This window comes from Falco punctatus (assembly GCF_963210335.1).
Source record: "Falco punctatus genome assembly, chromosome: 1".
NCBI classification, from domain to species: Eukaryota; Metazoa; Chordata; class Aves; order Falconiformes; family Falconidae; genus Falco; species Falco punctatus.
In genome coordinates, this window is record NC_137580.1 from 123,063,239 (window position 1) to 123,083,929 (window position 20,691).

Genomic DNA, 20,691 nt, shown 5'->3' on the forward strand with positions numbered 1-20,691 from the left:
CCTGCGCGCCGGCGTCACGTGACGGCAGAAAGCGGGCGGCCGTTGGCGGCGCGCGCGGGTCACGTGGGGCGCCGTGGCACCGCCCCCTTCCGCGCGGAGGTCCGAATCTCGTCCCGCGCGCGCTTTTCTGCCCGCCTGGCTCCCGCGCCCGGCGGTGGCATCGGGCGCGCGGGCCGCGCAGCGCCGCTCCATGGCGATCGCGCCTGCCTCGCGCCGTGGCTGAGGGCTCCCGGGCCCCGCCAGCGCCCGGGGCATGGTGGGCAGGGTGGCCGTGCCCGCGGCGGCCGCCCCCCCCGCCCTGCCCGGCAAGGACGGCGACGCTCAGGTGGGGGCGCGGAGCGGGCCGGGGGCCGCGGCGGGCGGGGCGGGGGCCGGCGGCGCTCTCGGGGGCGGGGGGCGGCCCTGTGCTGGGGGCGTTTGACACGGCGCCGCTGCGGGAGCGGGAGGCGTTCGGCGCGGCGGGGGGTGCCCGCTGCCCGGCGCCGCCTTCGCTCGCAGCCCGGCGGCCGGGAGGTTGCGAAGCGCCTTCCTGAGGCGGCCCCGCGGCCGGGGGGGAAGGGCTCTGCCCCCGGCGGGGTGACTTGAGGAGGGGTCGGGCTCTGGTGAAGTGGGAGCCCTGGGAGAGTCCCTGGACTGCCGTGCGAGTGCATCACCCTGTAGGGTCTGCATTGCCACCCGAGGTGCGGACTCTGTATTCCTTCCTTCTGCACGTTTAAAAGATGAAGCTTCTTCTTAAGATTCACGGATATTTGCGGTAGGGTCACGCACCGTGCAGTGCTGGTGGCTCTCATGGTTGAGGGCTCTCCCAGCGCTCTGCTGAGCACCCCACCGTAACCGCCAGGGAGATCACCCCAATGGAAGTTGGCTTCTGGACCTCGGTGTTGGGAAGGTCTGAAGACCTTGTGGTCGCTGTCAGTTTTGGCGGTCTCAAAGCTTCAGAATGTGATTTTTATTTTTCTGAAATGGCAGAATCTTGATTTCGAGCTTAGATGGCTTCTGAAAACGTGGAGATAAAGTTGGTGTGCACACAGTCTTAATGCATTGACAGGAGGCTTCTGTCCTCTGAAAAAGCGCTAGCATCACTATACTGCAAATACTGCTTTATATTACCACACTAAGTCATCTTCAGTTTTTAAAAACTAAGGTTGTTAAACTTTTTTTATAGCCCTGCAAGAAACGGCGAGAGGAAGATACTTCTGTTAAAACAATCACAAGATATTTTTCGCCGTTAGCAAAACCAGTGGATAAAGTGTCGTCACCACCAAAACCCAGTAATATATTGGGTTATTTTAAAAAGACAGCTGTAACTGAGAAGGCTTCGTTACTGCTTGTAGCTGGAGAAAATGAAACGCCATTGGATGCTGATGGCCAAGACTGTAAGTCACCTTCTAAACCACCTTTAAAGCACAAGAGGAGAGGGAAGAGAGTTAATTTAAATAATACGCAAAGGGAGGCGAAAGCATCTGAGAATGAACACAAAATAGAAATTAGTAGTGATCACAGCAGAGAAACAGCAGAACTGAAACAAGACAGTAATGATTTTATTACCACTTGCACTTTAGTTGACCAAAAGAGTGCAAGAGAATTAGCAGAAGACAACGTGCAAAGAAAGAACTTCCCAAACACTGCCATCTGCAGAAAAAACTCAAAAAAAATGGATTCTCAAATAAATGGAACAAAAAATAGGGTAAAACAATCAAGGAAAAGGAAGCACAAGGTAAATATGGATTTGTCTGAAAGTTTTTCATCTGAAAACCAGCTGAATGACACATGTATAAAGGAAACTGAAGATAAGAAAAAGTTGGTAACTCCTACAACAGCAGAGTGTGACGCTACTATTAGTGATCCCAGTTTTGAAGTTCATATGGATGATAAGACATCACAGGTACATAATGGTATAATAACGGTGTCATTTGAGGACTTCTTGAAGAGTCAGGGAGAAAATAACGTAGATCAGGTTGAAGACAAAAAGCCGGCAACAGACAATTCTGCTACAGCAAACGAAACGGACAGAAGTGGTAGTATTAGTGACCCAGAAAAGTGTGAGGAGTCTCAACAGGTGCCGCTTAGAACAGTAACTGTCCTTGCACAAATTCATTCCATTCCTCTCAGATTAGCTCCGTTACATAAGGAGAAAAAAGGCTCTAGGAAAATTGCTTCAATTTTTTTGAAGCAGAAAGGATGCATAGGGGAAAAAGAAAGTAGCCCACCGCTCTTGGACAGTGAACAAACTGAACAGATTACTCAGAAAAGAAAATCTAATGTAGTTATTGAGGAAGAAGAACTGGAGTTAGCTGTGCTAGAGACTGCAGGGTCAGATTCTTTGAAGCCAAAATGCACTCTGGAAGAAAGGCATCAGTTTATGAAGGCATTTAGACAACCAACATCGGATGTAATAAAAAGTGGAGTTAAAAAGGCACCTGGAAAACAAAAGCAAGCTACTAGTAAGTCTTCAAAAGAAAAAGAAGGACCTGCAGATGACACTGCTTCAAATAAAGGATTAGAAAGTGGAGTACCAGAAGATTACGTGGATAAACATACACATTCTACTCCTAAAACAAATAGAGCTAAACCCAAAACACCTAGAAAGTTTCAGAAGAAAGGAAACAGAAGAAGGAAGGCTTCAAAAACTGAGGAAACAAATGTCTCAAATACCAGCAATTGTAAGGATTCAGGAGCTAGTGTTCTTACTCAGGAAAACACCTTAGATGTAGAAATTTTATCAAGTCCAAAGGTGAATAAGAGAAGGAGGAATTTAAGGCAGAAAAAAATCAAAACATCAAAAAGTGTTACACCTAAAAGAAACAGGATTAGAGATAGCTTTTCTGAAGATGGGCTAAGTAGCTGTCCTTTACAGACTTCTACACCAAAAGCAAGCAAGCAGTCCTTGAAGAAAAGTAACCTGTATAAAGCAGAGGTGATTACTGTGCCCTTTGACGGAAGCAGCCCAATAAGGTAAACAATTTAGAGTATATTCTACACTTTTTGCACATTGTTTTCCTGTAAGTATTTTAAAACTAAGACATAATTTGATTGGAATGCATACCAAAGCTGCATGAATGCAGATCATGCTAGGTAATACTACAGAAGAACCAAATCTGACTCAATAAATGTGCTTGTACTAAAGACATTTAAAAAAACCGAACAAACCCCAAAGAACAAAAAAAAAAAACCCACCACCACTTGGGGGGTTGCTTCGGTTTACAGCACTGTATTTAAAGGCTTTTGAAAATGAGATTTGGAGTAATGCTTCTCTTTATTAAAAAGTGAAAGTAATAATTTCATAATACTTTTTTCCTAATTAGAATGAGGTTTACACGTATCAATGTGACTACAAAATCAAATAAAGCTGAAGCAGTGAAAAATGAAGAGTTTAACTCCAAAAATATAAAGGTAATTTATGTAACAGTTTCAGTATTTTGTCATTTACTATAGGCGTATAATTGTATTAATATTCAGTATTGTGTAAGAGTTAGTATAACGTAATACAATGACAGTTCTCAGATGCCCTACGGTAAAATAATATTACTGTGATTTATGATAGTTTCTTGTACAGTTATTGTAACTTAAATTTTCAAGTGTGTCTTATCCATGTCAATCTACTTTTCACAACAGAAAAATCTAGTAAGGTAGTATGCTCATGTTCTGCAGGTTCTCAGTATGGGAACATACCAAGTTCTCAGTTTGGATACAGCAGAACAACTTACACTTAAGAACGTCACTGCCCGTATTTCATTTGTTTTGTGGACAGATTGGAGCCCTTGCAGGGCACTCACTGCCTTTTGAAAAGTATTTATATCACCTTGGTTTGGTCCTCCTTTCAAGTCTTTCATTTTCTTTTTGATACCGATAAAAATTTATTAAAATCATAGGCTTTTATGAATATGAAAATTATATTATGTGAACTGTCAAATATATTGCTATTGCTTGCTAGGTGTTTTGCTTCTTTTGTTCTTTGTTAACAGGTAAGCTCTAGTTCTAAAAACATATCCAAAGCAAAAGAGCTGATTGAAAAAGCAAAGGCTATACAGCATAACAGATCAAAGGTTAACGAAGACCTACCAGTCCCTGTGAGGCGCTCATCTCGACAGCGAGCTCTTGCTGAAAAGAAAAAATTACAAGAAAGTGAAGTAAGCCTGTATACTATGAGGCAGGGGGGAGGATATTTTGAAGTTTTTGTGATTCATTAAGCAACAAAAATGTTTCTTACCTTGCAAATGTTTCTTTTAAAGAATCAAATAAGGTACATATCTATGCAGTGGTATGGTGAATGTCATAGTAAGGTGACTGTCAGCATAGACTGGAAAGCTCATCCTTATGTAGATCTGTAACATGCGGCAGATGGTCGCGCTTGGAAGTGACTGTTTCTCTTTCCTAATGGACAGCAATGTGTCTCTTTCAAATGTGTATGTTTTAGACATTTAAATTTAGATGAGAGTAATTCTGGCCTGTGTTTATATATTGGACATCTTATTCTATATACTATTTCTGTGTAGACAACAGTAATAAAAGTATTGTATAATTTTTTAATTATGTTTAAGTTCCAAGCTCTCTAGCTTCTTCAGTTTTCTCAGTACTGATCACTAAATTGTATTGTTAATAAAGGAGGAAAAGCTGTGTTTCCTTTCTTATTTTATTTGCTTTTCCTCTAGGAATCAGTAATAATTTTGGATTCAAGCCTGAGTGATGCCACTACTACTGTGCAGAATGTGAAGCAAAAGCATCTTCAGAGCTTAAATGATGTGCTGGGAAAAAAGTCTAGAAACTCGAAGGTTGCAAAGAACTCAAATGGTAATTGGGTTTTACTGAATGTGTTTAATTTTTATTACAGTTATTGACTTTTATAACTTTATTTTATAAAGCTTCTTTTGCAGTACATTCATCTTTTCTTCTGATTTTTATTTTTTTAATACTATTCCAATATATTCCTTTTATAATAGGAGTTAACAGTGCAGAGGTTATTTACGTGTGCTGCTTTAATTTTTCTTCATTCAGGGAAAACAATTTGTTTCAAAACCTACCAATAGTATACCATGTTTTGTTGTCTTCTAATTTGAGGGGCTTTTTTTAATGTTATAGAAAATAACATCTATAGTGATGAAATAACTAGAAATAAAACTATAATGAATTTTGTTAAAATACTCAGCTTCCCCTTAAGGGGAATGCCTAATGTTATGAAATGGAACACAGAGATAATGAACAGAGAAGTAAGGTTAAATTCTGTATCAATGCTGACCTAATCATATATTTTATTTTTTTTCTTTTTAAAGGAAAACGGGGATATCCACCTTCCTTCCTAGGCAGAAGCGCTCAAAACTCTGCAGGTGAACCAGTTGTGGTCTTTGATGAAAGCAGGTCAGTTTGCAAGATTGCAGTTGTTTAATAATCAAAACATATTTCAAGATTACTTTAACATTCTCTCATTGCACACATTTAAATACACTTATGGAAATGTGATATAAAGGTTAAAGGGTGTTTTTTTTTTTAATACTGATCAATATGTTAATCTGCTTGCAAAATTTTGGGATTTTAGTGGAGAGTTCCTCAACCACTGTTGAGCCATTTTAGATGGTTGAAAATGTAGTTGATGATGACATAAAAAGAAATTCTGAATTGTATATAAAATTACAAAAAAAGCGCTTTTTTAAATTAAAATCTCTAATTTAACAATTAACATTAAATGTAAACTTCCTACATTTCAATTAATTTTAGCAGTTCTCCCAGACACTTTCTAACTTGAGTATAGAAGTGGATGTGATTAAACTCTGTTGTAAGCCTTACAAGCTATTAGTTCTAAGATTTTTTTTTTTTCATTTCTCTTTTCATTAAAGCCAAGATGCATCTGAAAATTCTCAAGATGATGATCAGTTCAGAGCAAAACGTGAATTCTTGATGAGTGGATTGCCAGAGTCGCTGAAAAGACAGATTGCAAAGAAGGCAGCAGCAATGGAAGCGTACTCTCTTGCAAGTTCATGTTTTAAGACTGTTGTCCATGTACAGCAGAAGGATGACTGTAAGCTTTTTTCCAGCTATGTGTAAATGTATATAATAATTTCTAGTAAATCTTTGCAGAAAAGAGAATCTTGATCAGCAGAACTTACTATTATGACTGGAATAACTGGTAGTGTCTTCTTGTTTTGTGTCACAGTAAGAAAACAAAACTTACACAAGCTTCCAGTGAGATGTTTGATTTGTAAATTGTATATTCACAAATTGATGCTAAAGTAATGTGTACATTCATGGGTGAGGATGCAAAATTCTTAATACTTAGTCAAAAAAGAGTCTTTTGAGTTTGAGTTTGGGGATGAAGCTATTTTCTTCAAACAAAGGCAAAACGTTTCACAAAAGAACAGTCTGTTTCTTACCACTAAGTGAGGAAGTGTGCTACAATATTCTTCTGAAAGGGCGTGACAGAAAAGCAGAATGTAGAGTAGCCCTTAACAGAGTTTATATTTGCAAACCAACCAATAAACAAACAAAATCCTTGGTGAGTATCTGTCGTACAGAGACCCAGTGAGGGCACAGGTCGTTGTTTAGAGCAAGCAGAGCCCAGGAGCAACTTGCTGGAAAAATGTTGAATTCAGAAATGTGCAAATTTGTTCTGGTTTTGGGAGGTGAAATTAATGAAGATAAAAAGTTGATGCAGTGTAAGTTAAATAAGCTTGGCTTTGACCTGATAAAGGTATAGTTAAAAGCATTTACTCTTAGTTACTGTAGGATGTTTTTGTCTGTGTTTATTGCTGTTTTGGTAATAAGTTTCCTCTTTGTTTTGTTTTTGGTGGGGGTTCTTTTGTAGGTTATCCAATGTGGAAATTGAAGTCGCCCTCATGCCCTCTGTTAACTAAGCTGAGGAAACTGAATACTGAAGTCACTAATGTCACAAAAATCACTCTCTCACTTGGTGAATTTTCCAGTGTGAACTCAAAACTAACTGGAAACTGCTCTGCACCTGTGGTTAGTACTTCAAAATGGGGGCTTGTGTTACAAGAAAAATGAAAAGAAAATTGAAATTAGTTACTAGTTAGGACTTTTATTTAAAAAAAATGTATAGTTTGAACCTGTTTCTGTTCTGGATGTTTTCTTTTTTTTCCTTGGGTGTAATTTACCCATTCTGCATTGTAACATTAGACAATTCCCGACGCTTTCTGTTAATCTGTGTTTAACAAGACAGTGACCGATTTAAATTATGCAAAACTGTTGTTGTTGTTCTGTGTGATGTTTTTGAGTAATAACTGGTGGGGTTTTTTTTTTGTGTGTGTGTGTTACAGCTTTCTGGCCACCGACCAGTTTTTCCTGATACATTCAGGAAAGATTTACTAGATGAGATCATGTCTTCCAATTCTCAATTTCCTGTGAGAAAATACTTCTACAAGTTTCTGAAAAAGCAAACTGAACGGTTGGGTTTTGAAAACAGTATTCAAGGTTAGTAATCTACATAGGGAAAAATACACTCGTGCTCTATCTAGCTTAAAAAGGCAACCTGGAACTTCCAGAAATATATCAGTGAAGGAATACTGTTGTTGGAAATAAATGGGTCCTCACACTTTTTTTACCAAATTATTTTCATATATACATTTTTACCAAATTCTTCAAGTATGGCTTAAACATACATATAGTTGTAGTGGACATAGCTTGTAATTTTGTGGGTTTTTTTTCCTTAGAAAGCAGAGAGGGCACTGCAAATTCTGAGATAAATCAGAAACGTTCTGACAAGTGGAAGGAAACTAAGAGGAAAAGGAAAGAAACAGAAGACCACAAATCAAAAAGAAGAAAACAAAGTGAAGGTACAGAGACTGAAGCAAAATCAAGAGTTTCTCCTGTATCTGGAGAAAACCAGCCAGAGACAGGACAAGCCACACGCTTGGGAAAAAACAAGACCCAGAAACTAGATGTTGTGACAGAAGACACTGAATGTTTATCAGAGCCAAATGCACTTTCAGGTAACTCCATTTCCTATCTGATTTTAATTCTCTTTGCATTGAGGGAATGTATATATGATGTATGTCAGCATTTTACTGTGATGCAAAAATCATACCTAGTCTTAATATTCTACTAGACTTGATCAACTCTTTTGTATGAAGAACTATTTTAAAATGGATGATATTTTTCTGTAGGTGTTGAAAAGGAAGACACGCTTTGGACAGAAAAATACCAACCTCAAGATTCCAGTGAACTTGTAGGGAACAAGAAAGAAATTGAAAGGCTACACAGGTCAGAAGTGGAAACATGGATCCATTATTATTATTATTATTTTTCATATTTTTCATCGTATTACTTGATTATGCTTAAAGAAGCGAAGTCAGTTATTTTATGCTATGCTTGAATAACACAGGGTGTATGTTTGCGGCCTTTGTTTTGGTTTACTTCTGAAAAGTTCCAGAAAAAATTTGTCAGTTGGTGTGAATGATCTTTTGGTCGTAGTTCCTTTTTCCAGTAATACCTCAGTAGCCTGTATGGTGTGGTACAAAACAAACACACGAAATGCTGCATTAGTCTGTGTGATCACAATGAAATACTTAAGTAACAAATGCTTTTACCAGTTTAGTAAAAACTACTTTTTGTCAGGTTATTTAAGCTCACATGCTATGAGTAAGAGATAGCTACCTACGAGTCTTGTCTGTTCTTCCCTACAGGCATATCTGATCCTAATCTTCATGCTCTGCCTCTGCTTTTGACAGTAATTTGGTGCTCAAGTCCATCTACTATATTGTGATTTCGGTTAAATTTTCTGTATGGGTTTAAGTTATTGTTGTGGCTCATATGCAGAATTTAAAGGTCCATCTGACAAACAATGCTAAACTATGACTGATAAAGCATTTCCCACAATTTATTAAGTAGCTTGCCAAGTGACTTGGTTTTATACCAATCAGCTAGTAAATGGAGAATGAAGAAGGAATCCTTTTTTATAAAAGAATTGAGCAAACTCTGAACAATTTATATTTTTTTTTAATCTGAAAGGACTTTGGTTTGAGAGGAATAACAAGTGGCATATGTCCCCTAGTTTTACGTTCTGTTCCATCTGAATTTGGTTCACTTTATTCAGCAATTATTTTTCATTTTTATTCTGTTCCTTCCTTTTATAGTTGGTTAAAAGAATGGAAAAAAAGAGCTGACTTGGAAGAAAAAAGAAATCGGAAAGGGAAAAAGGAGGACAAAGAGCATGAAGGTGCTGATAGAATTAAAAATTATATATATAGCTTCTCTTTGTTAAAGTTTGCAAAAAAAATTTACATGAATCCTTTCTTTTCTGTTAAAAAGATTCTACAGATTTTTTGGACAGCCTTGACTTTAGAGATAGTGATTCTGATACTGAGGAAGAGACTAACCTTTGCAATACAGTTCTGATAACTGGCCCACCAGGAGTAGGGAAGACTGCTGCAGTATATGCTTGTGCTCAGGAGCTTGGTTTTAAGGTTTGTGGCATTCTTTCCTCAGTGTCATTTTTCTTTTTTGTAACTAGTGATATGAGAGCATTCGTAATACAAGATGTCTAACTTTTAAAAAATGTAAATTAAATGCCATTGCAGATATTTGAAGTCAATGCCTCTTGCCAGCGTAGCGGTAGACAGATACTGTCTCAACTAAAAGAAGCTACTCAGTCTCATCAAGTGGATAAAAAAGGCATTAATGCACACAAGCCTTGCTTTTTTAACAGTTGTAGCAGTACCAAGTCACCAAGTAAGTTTCATGGTTATATCTGGGTGGTTTGGGGGTTGGGGTTTTTTTTCATTCTTTTTTTAGTTGGTTGTTTGGGGATTTTTTTTTAGGAACTGAGTTCCCAAAACAATTTTTAGACAGCAGTTTTTTAAGAAAGATGGGAAACTGCAGTTTATCTGGCCATAATAATAAGAAAAGCTCTGTTGGTTAACAAAACTACATACCAAATTAAATAATGACGTTATCAAAATGACTGACTCTTTGTTATCCTCAGCTATTTCTGTAGTGCTGGAGTAAGTGCTATGGCACTTGATATTCAAGTTGAACAGAAAGCATTCACTATAACAGGAGAAAAGTAAAATAAGCAGAAATCAGCACAGTAAATCTGTCCTGTACTACATACAAAACCAGGGATTTGCTCTAAATTTGCCCAAGACATGTCAGTTTGAGATAACGTTTCCAGATTAAGTTTAATGTAAAACATATCTTCCAGAAAAGATGTATTCTCCAAAGAAAGTTGTTTCACCAAGAAAACCTCCACTGTCACCAAAAGGAGCAGGATTAAAACGAAGTTTGCCCCCTAAAACACTTGCAGACTATTTCAAAATTCCTTCCAAACGTAAAGGTAATGATGGAGCAGTAACATCTCAAGAAAAAAATAAAGGTAGGTATCACCATTTAATAATTATTTACCTTTGGAGATGGAAACAGTGCACTGAGCTCCTGTATACGTGGAGCTGTGTGGGGAAAAGAGTAGAGCACACTTACTACACTCCAACTGCCAGCAGGAATTACTTAATGCATCTCGAATACACTTAACTACATAGGAAATAGCCATTACTCTGTATTACAGGGAAGTTAATTAGGGTACAGCCTATATGAAGTTCAGTAGGCTTTCCTTGGTTGTTTTGGGTTTGTTTTTTTTTTTTTTTTTTCTCCAGAGCAGCTAGGTAAGAGAAGAAAAATTAGAATCTGTAGAAAAACACGCCTTTATGTTACCTCAGTACTTGTTTCGGGTTGGTGTGGAGTGGTCACTGTGCTTGGTGGAGACAGATGGGTTTTGGGTTTTTTTGGGGTTTTTTTTTTTGTGTGTGTATATATATATACACATATATATAAATATAAAGTTTCTGCCACAGAATTCAAGAGTTCCTGTAAAGCCAATAAATGTTTGATTACAGACATTGGATTTAAATACATAAAGGGCACGCTGAAATCTTTGAGTCGCTTAACGTTGGAAGGTGTATTTCCAAATGTATCATGGGATCAGGAAGTCTTAAAGACAGGTCCTTAGAAAGGAAATAATATATTTGGACAATGAGTGGTTTTGCACAGACCATACAGAGGAATGCATGAGCGAAGTGCTGAATTGAGGCAACCAAGTCTAATCCTTGTCTTTTTGGGCAATCTTACTGCATTTTCTTGAAGGACTTGTATCTACTCCATGCCCCTGAGGCGTCACAGTTTGATTCCCAGCAAATTTGTTGCAATTTTTTTTTAATCAGAGACATCAGAAAAGGATGTAGGTCAGATCTAAGTTTTTGTGTCAGTGTAGATTTTCTTTAGCAGTTAATACTTGGGGTGATTTTGAAACCAGTGCCTAGAATGCATATTCATGGTTTCAGTCCTCCTTTACTTCCTGCTCAATTCTTCACCCATCTGCAGGTAATACTCAGAAATCACTTAAAGAAAAGAAAGATGCTCAAATTAAGGCAATAAACAAAGAAGGAGAAGGAGGAGAACACAACAGGAAAAGTGCAACATCTCTCATTCTCTTTGAAGAGGTAAAATTCACATGAAATATATGTGAGCAATACGTTGTTTCATTGTGTTTAAAGAATTTAACTTTCTTCTTCCCTTTGTCCTTAAGATTTCTGGGTAGATTCAAGTGTAGGCATTATCAGTTTCTTAAAAACTAATTCAGTATTTAATGATTTCATCCTCAGGAGTACTTTTTTAACCATGGATCGTTATTTTACAAAGTTATTTAAAAGATAAAGAAACTGTCATCTATCAACCATTGTTCACTGTTAGGACAGTTTGCAGGATTCTGCTAATTTAACTCCTTTGATTATGTCAGAAGTGTTGGTTTATAATTTTACACTACTTAAATGCACTGAGACACTTTAACAGTCACCGTTAATACCCCAGTAATTACAATATCTAAGCCCATATTCAGTTCTTCTTTTCTGTCACCTCTGGCCCCAAAATGTCTTGAGTTTAAACTAAGAATACCAAATTACAGCCAAGAATGTAGTTTTAAGTAAATAAAGGAGGTATAGCAATGTTGCTAACTGTGGGCTGATCCTACAGAATACTAGTGAAATTCTATTAAAAAACAAAATCCAAAAGCCACCTGGGCATGGTCCTGGGCAACCTGCTCTAACTGACCCACCTTGAGCTGGGGGAGGTTGGACAAGGTGACCTCCCCAGGCCCCTTCCAGTCTCAACCAGTCTGTGATTTTGTAAGCTGCAGCATGGAAGACTGCAAAGTGTTTTGTGCTAACAGGTGAACCTGGCACACGTATACTGTCATTGGCCACAAACATTCAAAAAATCTGTATTAATGTTAAGTCTTAGTCAGTTGTTAAAAGTATGATTGCATTCACAGCTTGTAGTTATTGTTAAATTTTTTTTGCACTTCGTTTTTTTCCTATAGGTAGATATAATATTTGATGAAGATGCAGGGTTTCTGAGCGCAATAAAGACATTCATGGCAACTGCAAAGAGACCTGTAATTCTTACTACCAATGGTGAGTACTGTTTGTTACAGTAGTTAAGCTTTACACATAGAGCCTCTTTTAATAAGATGGATTAAATGGTGATGGCTGAATAGAACTCCTAAATGTAAAATCAAATGAGTGAAGACTCTTAAAGCCAGTATTTTAGTATTTGAATAAAGATACTGGCTGTTCTAATGGGTAAAGAAAATAATTAATTTTGAATACCGAAAGTATCACTGATATCTCTTTATATAGATCCAACATTCAGCTTATTGTTTGATGGCTATTTTGAAGAGATCAACTTTAGAACGCCTTCCTTGGTAAGTCTGTGTTTGGAAATGCAGATATGTCCTAAGCAAATAATTGCCAGCTAATTTAAGTTGGAAATTTAAATGTTGATGTAGGTTTATATTTGTCTGATGTAATACATCTGTTTCATCAGAAGACTATTTTTTCAGGTTTTATGCAAGGATGTGTAGGATGCATTTACCTTTTACATGTAGAATTTTTGTTTAGTAGCATGGAAGATTTATTTTCTTAACCACTTAGTATTTTAGAGAATTACAACAAGAACATCACTTCATCACTTAACTTGGCTTTTAGAATGTAGCAAATAATTCCATAAATGATATATCTTATAGTTTTGATCTGAACACTGACTATGCCAGTATTGATTTTTTCATTAAAAAAAGTATAGGAACTATTTTAGAAATACTATGGGTTATCCCTTTAACATAAACACTAGTATTCTGTAGAGCAAATAGTTTTATTTGCAGCTATGTATTATGTGAAAAACCTAAATAAATGAGAATCAGAAGGAACTTGCTTTTGAGAAGAGGAATTTTTTTTAATGTGAAATTGCAATTGTCTGGTAGCCTGAAAGCTTTTCGGAGTTAAAAGAAAAAAGCCTTTAAAGTGAATATAGTTCACTAAAACTTGTTCGCTGGTGATGAGAAGCAAGGTGCACATGGTTTCAGGAACACAAGCAGAATGTGTGTGTTGTGTTTTGTTTCTAATGAGTTGAATTCCTGAATTGAACTTAATTCACTGACATGGACTGTTTAGATTTGGTATTCTGCTTTTCTGTAAAGGTTTTAATGTAACTATAATCGAATTTCATAAACTAATTTTCTGTATTTAAAAGAAAAATGTATTGCAAGCATAAATAGAATAATTTTCTCCTGTGTGACTTACCACAGTTGGATTTGTAGTTGTTTTCAGTGGTCTATGTCTAACTTTTGTTTAGATGAATGCTGCTAGCTATCTTCAAGTGCTGTGTCTGGCTGAGAATCTACGAACAGATGTGAAGGACTTAGCTGCTCTGTTAACCACAAATAACTGTGATATCAGACAAAGTATTCTCTACTTACAATTTTGGGTGAGAAGTGGAGGTGGATGCTTGAAAGACAAATGTTTGGCCCGTCATGGTAGGTTGATTTCATTTAATTAAAAACAACAATAATTCTCCATCTTAACATGAATTTGATGAAATCAAACCATTCTTAGACTTGTATGATTAGATGGTAACTTCCTGTAAGGCTCCTAAACGTTTGGGTAGGGTTTGGAGGTGGGAGTTGGCCACTTCAAAGCCTTGTAAATACACTTAAGGAGCTAAAAGTTTTATTTTTATTGCACCTGTTTATTACCCATCATTATGGTACTTGTACTTAATTATCTCCCTTTTCACTTCCGAGAAGCAAAACTGGGCAAAGTAGGGAGCCAGCAGTTGTTTCCCTTCACCTCAGAGGTTGCAGTTCTTTATCTATTTAGCTGAGTTGTAGGTAATTCACCTAGAAAGAAGAAGCAGAACTGAAAAAAGGAGAAAAATTGGACAGGCAAGCAGGCAGCAAGGGTGAGAACTCGGTCCCAAAGGATACAGGAAGAGTATTCTCATCAGGTGTGGGTGTGTGAGACTGTGTGAATGAGTGACAGAGACTGGTGGGGCATAAAAGAAAGAACAGACTATTTTAGATGGTCACTTGCAAAAAAGGGAGAGCAGGCAGATCGCTAACACTTGAAGAAATGAAATGGGGATGATGGGTGGGGATGGGGATGACTGATTTCAGCTGTTACTCAGAACTGCAGCAAGAAGTGACAGTTACAGTATACGTTATAAAAGGAATTGAGGCAAAGAGGGGGGAAAAAACAATTTCACGATGCATTGTTTCTTTTCAAGTAAAGCATGTTATCTTTGTGCAGGAGGAGATGAAACAGATAAAGCAAATCATGTAATTTATTCTGAAAAGACTACTGATTCCAAGATTGATTTTTCTCAAGCTGATGCACGCGTTCAGGAGTTTCCAAAATGTGATACAGGCTGTGTAGAGACGTTGCTTGGCCTTAAGAATATCCTGTTGCCTTCAGAAGATTTGTTTACATTTCTTAAGGTATTTTTTGTAGTTTACTAGCTAATACTTTGAATGATTGCCAGATAATTAAGTGTAATTGTCGCTACAAATAGCATCTTCTTGGAAGCAAATCTCTTTGAAAAGAGTTGTTGTAGAAATTAGGGGGTTCTGTCATTATTAAGCAAAATCTGATTCTAAAATCTGAACTGGTGAAGTCTCCTGCAAGCAGAACAGTCCCTCACCTCATAAAGACAAAGCCAGGACTATGGGAATTTCTGTAATAACTTATATATATGATAGGTTAATAAATTTTTCACTATTATTATTTTACAGCACAAAATCACAACCATGGACAAGTGGAATAAATTGATGCAGCTTCTCACAGAATTCCAGATGAAGAAAGTGGATTTTATATATAGTAATCTTGAACTTATTCTTCCCTTACCAGTGCAAGTTCTTTCAAACCAATCTGAAGCTTCTAACTCTCTACTTGAAAGGTCTACCACAGTTTCTTTGAAAAGCAAATCTACTAACAGATACTGCTCTGGCAAAAAATCTAAAAAGACAAAGAAGCAGAAGAGGCTTGAGATACTGTGTGATAGTGACTTATTTGATACTGAACTGAACTATTCAACTGAATTCATAACTTTACCATCAGATAGTCCTCTATCAGGTGCCGAAGTGAATAAAGAGGAATCGCAATTTCTGATGAATAAAGAAGAAAGAGAAATTAAAACTAAAACCTCAGCAAAGGAGAAAAGGTCTGCTCTTGTTTTTCAGTGTCTGAATTCGCTGACTGAATTTGTGGAGAACATGTCCTTCTTGGATTGCTATGTAAACACTAATACCGAGGAACCACTGGAGTTCTCTAAAGATGAAGGATTTAGTTGGACAAATGGCAAAATCAAAAATGGTCTTTGTGACGAATTCAGTATAGAAAATACTGATTGGTGGCATTCCCAGAGCTGTAGTGAAATAAAAGCAGCTATCGAAGCACTCAGTTTTAACAAATGTTTTGTTAATATTTCACAAAACTTGGAATCCTCTTTGAGTACCAGTAAAACACCTGAAAGTGATCAGCTGGAGGGACTTACTTTGCATATTTCAAACACAAGAAATTGTGTATCCTTCAGTCAGTCAGCTGATTCAAGGTAAGACTTTGCTAGTATTTCTGGAATAGAATGCAATTTTTTGTCAAGAAAAGCGTTTCACAGGGTGTAGGACTGTTTCACATACTGTGTATACACATATACCAATATGACTGTTGTCAGTATGTCTCAAAATGCTGGAATAGTTGTTCACTTGGCTTGTATAAGCTTAAATTAACTGCTTGGTAATTGCAAAAAGTGACTTTTCATGTTTGAGTAGCTTGACTGTAATGTTGTTCAGGGGTGGTAGCAATAATTTAGTCTGTTTACTGTAAAAACGAAGGGACAAACACCACCCCCACCCTCAAAAGAATAACAAACCCCAAAAAGAATGGCTTTTTCAAGGCAGACAGGTGGATTGAAATAGATTCTGCAACTACTAGGCATGCAAATTTTTCATCCAGTGCCTGGTCATATTGGGTCTGTGTTAAATGCATAGGTGTTACTTGATGAAGACCTAACAAAATTCAGAGCAAAGTTACTGCAATTTTTTTGTAGTAACTTATGCTAACACGTAATAACCTTTAATATATTATAAAAGATCAAAGAATACAGTGCTGCTAGCAAGTGTGGATATGAAAGACTGTTTTAACATGAACAAATGATGACATAAACAAGTCATCATATGTGAAACTGGCATAACAGGTGAATAAAACCTATTCAAGTGCCTGAATATGAAAACAGGTTAGACCCTTACTGCTGTAAGTCAGTACCCAGATGAGCAATGTCAAAATGGGTCTAACCATCTAACCTGTGACCGAGTTTGGCCAATATAGGAGTTACACATTGAAACTGATACTGACATTCTGGCAATTACAAAGCACATGATGCTTTTTATTTTTGAAGGCCACAGATGCTTTTGGTTACATTGTCAGACAGATGTACTAGATTGTGAAGACCTCCCCAGACTAAATTCCATAGCTGAGCTAAGAGCATTGGCCAAACAGACCACTGTCTGTCATGTCTCTGTCTCCGTGTGTAACTTTGTAATGCTGTGTAAGCAGCACACGATAACAAGTCGCAGGCATCTAATCCATTGGGATGCAGTTTTAGACATCAGTATGTTTACCAGAGTTTTAAACCAGATTTGATCTTAAAGGAACAAAATAGTGACTGCGCATTCTTGAATGAGAAACAATAAAGCTTCATTATCTATTTTAGCATTCACAAAAAAGCAGAGAAGAGGCTGGCAATCATCAGAACTGTATTTTCCAGAAGTCCTTTGAACCTGAGTAATAAGCAAGCCAGTATACTTGAATACCTCCCCAGTCTTCGCAGTATCTGTAGGTTTGAGAAGCTTAAAGAGCAAGGGAAGACTAAAAGAAGGTAAGCTTTTTGGTTTTCCTAAATCTTGCTACACTGTTATATACATGGTAGTTAATTTTAATAAAATAATTTGTCAAATAATTCTAGACAAGAAGGGTGAAAGTTTGCCTCTCCAGATAATAGGTGTTGCCTTGCATTTGGAAATAACTTATAGTTGTTATCCCTTTACTTTTCTTCTTATAGGTTTTTGCATTATCTTGAAGAGAGTAACCTTGAAATACCCAGACAAATGATAAATGGTCTGTGTTTGGACTTTCCTTAAAATCGCCAACCCCAGAAATATGTTGTGCCTAATGGTGGTATTCTCACCATAGTTTGATTTTAATTTTTTTTTACCACGTTATTTTATTGTATATTCAGAGCTGATTGTATATTAAATTTCTATAAGTATTTAAAATTATGTATTTATCTATTGCATTGGTATTGCTCTCCACAACTGAAATGTGGGTTTGTTTGGTGCTTGTCCAATAAGTGCATTTATAATACTAAATGCACAAACTAATCAATGGGGACTCCTTCATACGATCTTTCTCTGTAACTTGTGTATCAAATAATAATAAGTCCTTTTGTAATGACCAACTGTCACAACTTCCACAGCAAAGTTGCTTTTTTCCAAGGAGACAGTTTTAGTAAAATAAGCTTGTTTCTTTCTGAATTTGCAGTTGTGTTAAATAATTTGGGGTGGGAGGGGGCAGGGAGAGGATGCAACAAGTCTTCTAACATGTAAACAACTAATAAGAGCTCTTCACAATAATGACTGGGTAACAGTCTTTACAAAGCACTGTGCCTCAATGTACATAGATTTGTGTATGTTCATTTAATTTCCTTTCATTATTTCCAACTGTCAGGTCTGCATGTTAATCTCCTAAAAAGGTAGAGGAATGATTACTGTAGCTCAGGATGGTCTCAGAGATTAGGCAAGATTTTGTAAATAAAATTATGCCAGTGTTACTTTGGTTTCAGTAATATTTAACCACTTCTAGTCTTGTATATTGTGTTCTATTTTTATGCTTCATTTTGTATTTGGCAAGACTTCAGCCTGATTATTTGTGTTTTGAATCTGGTTTTATATGACAATAAATTTGTGATACTTTGCTACAATTCTGAATATTTCCATTGTATGAAAAATAAGACTCCTAAAACTTGATGTTTTCAGTCAATAAAGATGATGATTATGGATTTTTTCTTTTTAACGGGAAACATTTCAGCCATGTACTTTTCCAGCTTTATATTGCAATTGGACTGTACCTCTTCCTCAAACTGTGTCAGATTGGTGCCATGCAGTGGTATTCCACTTACCTCAGTGTCTCTAATAATAAGGAAGGCCATTTTCTAGTATATTCTGTTCTCATTATATATTTTTAATGTCTTAAAGATGTTCGGGAGTTGGAAATATTTATGAAAACAGTAAATTATTTTAAGCTTCTGCATTGTAGATAATAATTTTTATAGCTTACTCTTTTTGTAGCCCAGAATTATCAAATAGGAATGAAATAGTGGTGGCTGTTAAAATCTCTTAATGTATAGTTGTATCACTGGTCTAGAGCAACTCCTGTACATTTCTGTAAAAATAAAAAAATAATTTTTTAAAATGTTTAAAGTAAAGTAGAAGTGTATCTGTTCCCTGCTTTATAAAGGCACTCTCTGTATACCTATATTACAGTGGGGACCTGCATAGATTGGAAACAGGCCCTATAAAGTATTATTATTTTAGGAAATTCATGGGTAATTTAAAAGACACAAAGTTGGAAAGCCATGGGAGACAACTAACCTCCTCTTGAAGTCAACTCTGTGGTTCTGATAACTACTGTGAGAATTTTATTTTTTTTTTATAGAATCTCTAGACTGTGTTGTCCAGAAGGTAAGGTGGAATTTCAGGTATTTTATTTCTTGATAAGATACTTGTGTGCAATTACCACATAAAAACATCTCAAGCTAGTTTGACTGAATGATAATCCACTTGTGGTGATTTGTTTGAACTCTGGTAAACTAGCAACTTTGCATTTTTATGCATCAAGTATGAGCATCTTTTCTATGCTAGAGGAAAGCAAGTTTCCATGAGGGGTGGGCTGGTCTTGAGGAAAAGAGCTAAGCTGGTTTTGATTAACTCAGCTTTGAAAGGAAATGCTTCACAAGATCCATTGCAGTACTGCGGAAGTCACCTACCTTTGATTCCACACGTTTGCCTGCAATAGTTTGGGCCCTGCTTAGTACCTCATACTGCCCACCTAGCTCGCTTATGTGTCTTCTGTAGCAGGGCAGGCAACATTGCTTCCACAGTGTGAAAGTGTAATGTAAGAAAGAACAAGTTTCTCTTTGGAGCAGAAAACACCTTTTCTTCCAAAACATAAAAGTCAGCTTCAGGCATCTTGGGAGTGACGGAAGATAATGTGGAAAGAGAAAGACAAAACCTATGCCTGTGTGAAATTCAGTGAAACTAGAAGTAAAAAAAACAAACTGGGGTTTCGCTATGACACTACACTCTATTTAAAACAGTAGTTATTACTAGGTGTACAATAATTTAACAAAACAATTTAACAAAAAAAACCCTCAAACATGTTGTTGACATTTTAGTCAAGTTTCAAGCTTTTCTTTTTACTGTCATTCCACTATTGCTGTCTAGAGTATAAATGAAGGTGACATTATTCTACAGTCCCATGAGTAATACAGAAAAAAGTGGTTAAGCCTTAGGCATGTTCTTGCCAAACGCAGAGTAGAAGTAGGAGGATGGAAGGATCCTTTTACGAGCAAGACCGTACCCGTCTTTGTAAAAGCCCTGAAACAGGGCGAGAGGTGCCTTGACAGCTGAGGGCTGGGCAGGACGTGTCCCTTGCAAGCTGCAGGAAGACACTGAAGCTTAGTCATTGGACTGTGAAACTAAGAAAAATCGTGAGGTTACTGACCAATGCTGGGGTTTTGGTGGTGCATGTATATGTTGTCTTGAATGTAGATAACCATTTTGCAAATGTCATACAGATTCTTTTTGTAAGCTAACACAAAAATTAAGCTAGCGAAAGCTTCAGCATGTGGCTTGCAAGAAAATTATCTCTAGGGGAAAATTCAATCCTTGTTTACATGCTAGTATACAACAGTTCTTAAAATCTCTCTTCTCAGCACTTACCCTTTACGTAGGTAGTTGGACAATTCAACTTTTGAGATATTCTGCTGCTGTTTATTTCAGGGCTTCACAATATTTAAAAATAAAAGGTACAATGGGTACAACACTATTTAGTGCCTAAAAAAGTGGAAAAAAAACTGTTGGTACTTTCAATGGATAATACATCTCTAGTATAGTATTTCATCTACAAAATGACTGCACTGTGGTTTTACAAGATCTTACATAAACTACTAAAGATTAATTTGGCATGTTATAGTATAGTAATGCAAGTTAGCTATGCAAGTTAAGTTTAACCTGGAACTAGTAAAAGGGAAAATATTTTATTATCTCTTAATCTATTTCTGATGTAATTAACCTTGAAATTTTTCCCT

General features: G+C 37.0%; 1 protein-coding gene and 1 long non-coding RNA gene across 2 annotated transcripts; one reads left to right on the forward strand and one right to left on the reverse strand.

The window, feature by feature from the left end:
• The first annotated feature begins 108 nt into the window (after nt 1–108).
• ATAD5 (ATPase family AAA domain containing 5) lies at nt 109–18,381 on the forward strand. The gene is made up of 23 exons (XM_080376649.1): nt 109–325; nt 1,166–2,955; nt 3,306–3,393; nt 3,966–4,130; nt 4,653–4,791; nt 5,271–5,355; nt 5,832–6,013; nt 6,797–6,954; nt 7,269–7,422; nt 7,662–7,940; nt 8,115–8,211; nt 9,084–9,166; nt 9,259–9,413; nt 9,528–9,678; nt 10,151–10,321; nt 11,323–11,441; nt 12,317–12,410; nt 12,636–12,700; nt 13,627–13,807; nt 14,580–14,767; nt 15,062–15,879; nt 17,038–17,202; nt 17,386–18,381. The coding sequence occupies exons 1-23, from the start codon at nt 254–256 to the stop codon at nt 17,462–17,464; spliced, it is 5,478 nt and encodes a 1,825-aa protein (XP_080232775.1). The 5' UTR covers nt 109–253; the 3' UTR covers nt 17,465–18,381.
• LOC308063746 lies at nt 18,310–20,429 on the reverse strand. Its single transcript, XR_013928061.1, has 2 exons — nt 20,324–20,429; nt 18,310–20,079 (listed from the first exon to the last, which is right to left on the reverse strand). It is a non-coding gene; the product is annotated as an uncharacterized lncRNA (long non-coding RNA).
• Between the last annotated feature and the right edge of the window lie 262 nt (nt 20,430–20,691).

What these genes read in the sequence shown, in the direction of transcription:
- ATAD5 (XM_080376649.1), top strand. Translation starts at nt 254, where the DNA reads ATGGTGGGCAGGGTGGCCGTGCCCGCGGCGGCCGCCCCCCCCGCCCTG. An exon ending in GCAAGGACGGCGACGCTCAG is followed by an intron (nt 326 to 1,165) that starts GTGGGGGCGCGG and finishes CTTTTTTTATAG; the next exon opens with CCCTGCAAGAAACGGCGAGA. An exon ending in GAAACTGCTCTGCACCTGTG is followed by an intron (nt 6,955 to 7,268) that starts GTTAGTACTTCA and finishes TGTGTGTTACAG; the next exon opens with CTTTCTGGCCACCGACCAGT.